General features: G+C 43.0%; 1 protein-coding gene across 1 annotated transcript; it reads right to left on the bottom strand.

Moving 5' to 3' along the window:
* Positions 1–3,785: 3,785 nt before the first annotated feature.
* LOC128878531 (uncharacterized) lies at positions 3,786–5,361 on the bottom strand. The gene is made up of 3 exons (XM_054126816.1): positions 4,502–5,361; positions 3,962–4,394; positions 3,786–3,914 (listed from the first exon to the last, which is right to left on the bottom strand). The coding sequence occupies exons 1-3, from the start codon at positions 5,359–5,361 to the stop codon at positions 3,786–3,788; spliced, it is 1,422 nt and encodes a 473-aa protein (XP_053982791.1).
* Between the last annotated feature and the right edge of the window lie 206 nt (positions 5,362–5,567).

Raw genomic sequence — 5,567 nt, 5'->3', positions numbered from 1 at the left:
CCACAGGACCCGACTTGCACCGGTTTCACTGCTCGTTTGAACTTACTGCACCGCACCGAGAGCCTGGACTACACTAGACGTGATACAGGGAGTAGAGAACTGACCCAAGTCAGTCAGACGCCTCCAAAGGCGTCGATTGTCTTCCTCTCGAATACAGATCCACCAAAAAGACAACCGATCATTCTGTTCAGGTACACAGTTGGCCACTTCACTAATTAATATCACGTGAAGCAATAGTGATCGAAGTGGAGAACGAAGTTACGAGTTCAATATGGACCTACGAATAAACAAAAGAATTGAATAAATGATTAATAATTATTTATTAGAGGACAGACACTCGTACATGTATGCATGCCTTAAAAGTAACATACGAGGGAACATATCCAATTGTCATACGCGGATTTTGGTAAACTTTATGTGGTAGGTAGTTCTTACAAAAATATTTCACACGTATTTTTTTTTATCAACAATTGTCCATATTGAAGGGGTGAAAACAGCCCTTAAAGTTAGGGGTGAAAACTATGTTTTTTTTTAATATCTTGGAAACTAGAAGAGCTAAGACAAAACCGTTTGGTTTTTAAATATGGTTTTTGAATTGGTAATTTACTCATTGCAGAAGAAATTGTTTATTTATTTATTTAAATAATTTCTTTTTAAAAAAATGTTTTATTTTTGTGAATTCATGTTACTAAATATGGTTTCTCATACATGAAAATTTATATGCGTAAACTACAGGTTAAAATTAAGGATACATATTTTTGGAAATTTTGATTTTCACCATATAACAATAATTATATTAAATAGGGAATTCCTTCTTCTTCGCCAAAAATGTGGCGTCTTTATCATTTTTTTTTTTCATAAAGTATGCAAGATTTTAATTTGAAATTTTATACACGTCTCTAGTATTATTTTGGTATGATGTACAAATTTATATGGAAAGATTTATCGAAAAATATAAATGTTACAGCCCGTTGACCGTGACGCCGTAATGACAACATTGGCCAGAACAAAAAATTCGTAACCTAGCTCCTCTAGTTTTCAACATATTTGAAAAAAACATGGTTTTCAATATAGAATATAGACGACGATTGCTGATAAAAAAATACGTGTCAAATATTTTTTTGAGAATTATCTACCACATAAATTTTATCAAAATCGACATGTGACAATTGTATATTTTCCCTTGTTAGATGCGTGCCTTAAAACTAACCAGACTAAACTAAGGTTCCCACAAGCGATACCAAGCTACGATAATTAAGGGAAATGTTACTACTCAAGCAAAAATAAGAGGAACACGAGACACGGATGCACAATCGCGAGATCTATATTGATCTTGTTTGGGTCGCGGTCGTAGCTCGCTTGTGGCTCTGGAAGTAGAGAAGGGGAAGGGCGAACAACCGCGTGACATGACGGTGCCTCAAAGGCTCGTTGAATCCATCGAGTAAATAATTTGCGAAACATTAATATTACAGAAAAGTCATATTCTCGGTCATTGTTTAAACAGTTATTGTTAATAATTAATATAACTATTCACAGAAATTAATATTTAGTTGGTCCAATCAATAGATATTAAAATATTAAATTAAAATATTAAAATATCGTGGTTTCGAATGATTAATATTAACATTAATATTACAGTTAGTTAGTTAGTTAGTTATAGTTTATTCTCTTTGCGGAGTACAAGCGGACCTCGCTCCGCTTACATTTCTTCCTCTTAACACTACTTATACAACTAAGCCTTATTTCTCTACCTTACATCTAACTTTTCACTCCATTCACACCTGTGAGAGAGAGAGACTCCATTCATCCCCTCCCTCATCACACACGCTCATTCCTGACCTCCGCTTCCGCTGCTCGTCCTTGCTCTCATCTCTTCCACTCTCCTCATCCACACCTCCCCTTCCACCTCTTCTCCTAGCACCTCCGTCACAACCTCCTGCCACCCTTTTTCTCTACCCCAGTCCGTACATGCTCCCACGACTCTATTCCTCCCCAACAAACCCTGCATCTCCTTCTATCCTCCTCTTCCCAATACCTTCCCCCCTTTCATTTTACTCCCTAGTCTATATCCTGCCACCTTCTTTCCTCCCAATTCTTCGTCAAATACCTTGGTACCCCCTCTCCTTTTATCATTTTGTACCACTTATTGTATCTTGACTCCACTATCTTCCTCCACCTTTCTTCCCTCTGCACCTCTTTCTCCCTTCTTACTATCTCTTCCCCTCTCAATCGTCCTTCATCCCTCCACTCCTCCACCTTCCCTATACTTCACCCCTTTCTTTTCCAAAATTCTCTCCTCTCCTCCTCCCATTCTCCTGAAATCCTACCCCCCACTGCTCTTCCTCTTATCTCCATCCAACATTTCCTCGCCAGCACCCCTCCTTTCCCTTCACTTAATTTCCTTTCATATCCCCATGCCCTCATATCAGCCCTTCCTCCCAACAACTCCCTCTGCATCTCCTCCCTCATCATGTATCCTGGCACTGTTCTTCCCACTCCCAATACCCATTTCAAAAATCTCTCCTAAACCCTCTCTATTTTCTGCCTCCCCTTCCATCCCCATACTTCTACCCCATACCCTATAACTGACCACACCAGCTTGTCAAACAGCCATACCCTTTTGCCCCAATCTTTCGTGAATTTTCTTCTTCCTATCCCCCATACCTGTCTCATCGCTATCATCCCTTTCTTAACTCTCTCATTAACCTGTTCTTCCTGCTTCCCATTCGCTATTAACACGTAGCCCAAGTATTTAAATTTCTTCACTTCCTCAATCTCTCTGCCCTTCCACCTCCATTTCACCTTCCCTTTCCTCCCACCCCCACTCTTACATCTCATCATCTTCGTCTTCCCTACATTCACCTCCAACTTCTTCTCCTCAATGTACCTTTCCAATCTCGCCACCACCCCTTTCATTCCATCTTCATCCTCCACCATCACCGCTATATCATCCGCATAAGCCAGTGTGTATATTTTCTCTTCTCCGACCTTTACCCCTCCCCATCCTCCTTTCATCAGTACCTCTTCCATATCCGCCAGTAATATCGTGAAGAGCGTTGGACTTAGCGAACATCCTTGTCTCACCCCTCTCTCCGTCCAAAAACTCTCCCCCTCTTTCTCCCCCACCCTCACTTTACTTCTCGTCTCCCTCAAAATCTCCATGCACCTCCTCACCAGTCCTTCTCTCACCCCCACCTTCCTCATCGACTCTGCCAATACTTTCCTATCCACCGAATCGAAAGCTGCTTTCAAGTCCACAAACAGTACTATCATCTTGCCCCCCTTCCTTGCTATCTGCCTGTTTATTAGATAGTTGAGGACATAAATATTATCCATTGTCCCCACTCCCTTCTTGAATCCTGTCTGATTCGATGGTAGAATCCCTCCTTCCTCTATCTCCTTCCTTAGCCTATCCGCCAACACCCCCGCATACACCTTGTACGCCGTCTGCGTAAACGTCACCCCTCTGTACTCCTCCTCTCTTGTCTCATCTCCTTTTTTTAACACTGGCACTACCACTCCTTCTGACCATTCTTTACCCTTTCCGCAGCCTGTTAGAAATTTGCCATAATTTTTCCCTTGCTACTTCCCCTCCATACTTCCATACTTCGTTCGGGATTCTGTCACCTCCTGTTGCTTTCCCCTCTTTTAACTTTTTTACTATCGCCCAAACTTCCTCTCTACTTACTTCCTCCTCTTCATTCTCCCCCCTCTCTCCTCTCTCTTCGCCTTCAACCCTCCAGCCCACTCCTCCTACCACTCCTTTAAAATATTCGTCCCAAACCTCAATCTCTATTTTTGTATTCCTCCAATCCTCCTTGCGTCCCCGTCCTAGCGTTTAAATCTCCACCAATTATAACCCTTACCCCTTTCTCCCTTTCTTCCATCCATTCCCTCATTCTTTCCACGTTCTTCTGCAAATCCTTATTCACATATTATTCACTCCTATCAAATTCCACACCTCCTCCCCTAACCATATTTTCCTAGTCATTATCCCCTTTTCCTCCTCCTCCTCCCTTTCCACTCTTATAATTTTTATTCCTTCCCTTGCCTCTATAAGCATTCCCCCCATAGCCCGTCCTTTCTTCCCTCTCCTTACGGCATACTGTAATTCCCACACATATCCTTTCGTCGCTTTACTTCTTATTCCCTCCCACTCCCTTCTTCCCACCCATGTTTCACACATCACCACTACATCCCATTCTTTGAATCCCTCCCAAAAGTCCTTCTCTTTATTCTTCAATCCTGCCACATTCCAAAACGCCACCTTATATATCTTGCTTTCCTCTCCTGATCCTCCTTTTACATTTCTTTCTATACCTCTTTCGCCTTCCCTTCTCTGCCATGAACCCTCCTCTGCTCGTTTCCCTGTTCCTCTATCCACTTTTCCTCCACTTCATCCCATCTTCTCAGATTATTGTTAACCCACATCTTCATGTACCCAATCTGTACCCTCTTTCCCTCTCTTCTCTCTCTTTCCGCCTCTCTCTCTATCTTCTACCTTGCCCGCCTTTCTTCCTCTGTTCTATCGTCTTCTATTCTTTCCAGCCTCCCTTTTAATTCCCTTTTTGCCATCATTACCTTCCTCTTTCCCTCCACTCCTTCCATCTTCACCAGCAACCTACCTCTCCCCTCTCTATCCACTTTGCCTATCCTCTTTACTTCCTCTACTTTCTCTTTCACCCCTATCCTCCCCCAAATCTCTTCCACCACTTCTTCCTTCCCCTTCCCTTCCACCTTCACACCTTTTATTATCAAATTCCTTCTTCTCCCTTCCCTCTCCTTTTTATGTATTCTTATTACCAACTCCCTCACCTTCTTACTCAACTCCCTCCTTTCCTCCTCACCTGTCTCCCCTACTTCCTCTTTTTTCTCTTTTAATTCTAACCTTTCCACTTTCTTTTCAAGCATTTCTATCTTCCCTCTTAACTCCGCCCTTTCTCTTTCCCAACTCTCTTTCATCTCGCTCAGTTGCCTTAGCATTTCTTCTCTTCCCTCTTCCACCCCCTTCCCTATCTTCTTTAAATCCTCTCCAATATTTTTCCTCATTCCCTCCATCAACCCTCTTAGCATTTGCTCCAATTCCGATTTTCCTACCCCCAACTTTTCTGGCGTTCTTTCTACTCTCTTACTTCTTTTAAATATTTCCTCTTCTTCCCTTGCTTCCCTCTCCCCCTCCCCTCCCCTCTCCTTCCTCTTTCCTCTGTTAAGCAAATCCTCTATATTCCCTAGACTCCCCGTCCTTTCCCTACCCCAACCCTCTGCCTTCGTCGGTCTTTCTCTCCTTTTCGCCTCCTCCACCTTGCTCCCTTCTTGCTCCATTACCCCTACCCCACCTCCACACTTATCTTCCCCCTCCATTATCCTCCCTACGCAGTTTCCTCACTATCCTACTTTCCTCCACTTCCCTTTTCTCCTCTTCTACTATCCTCTAATTTGTATTCCCCGCGCTCCCTATGTCCTTGCCACTCTGTATCTCCCTATCTCCGCGCCGCGTCGCTACCGTCGCTCCACTTTGCTATCACGCTACCTAACCTCTGACGACACGTGCTCAGCCTTCTCACCGG

The sequence above is a fragment of the Hylaeus volcanicus genome, chromosome 6 (genome assembly GCF_026283585.1).
Source record: "Hylaeus volcanicus isolate JK05 chromosome 6, UHH_iyHylVolc1.0_haploid, whole genome shotgun sequence".
Taxonomy (NCBI): Eukaryota; Metazoa; Arthropoda; class Insecta; order Hymenoptera; family Colletidae; genus Hylaeus; species Hylaeus volcanicus.
The sequence above is the reverse complement of the archived record's forward strand: the minus strand, read 5'-3'. Positions and strand labels throughout refer to the sequence as shown.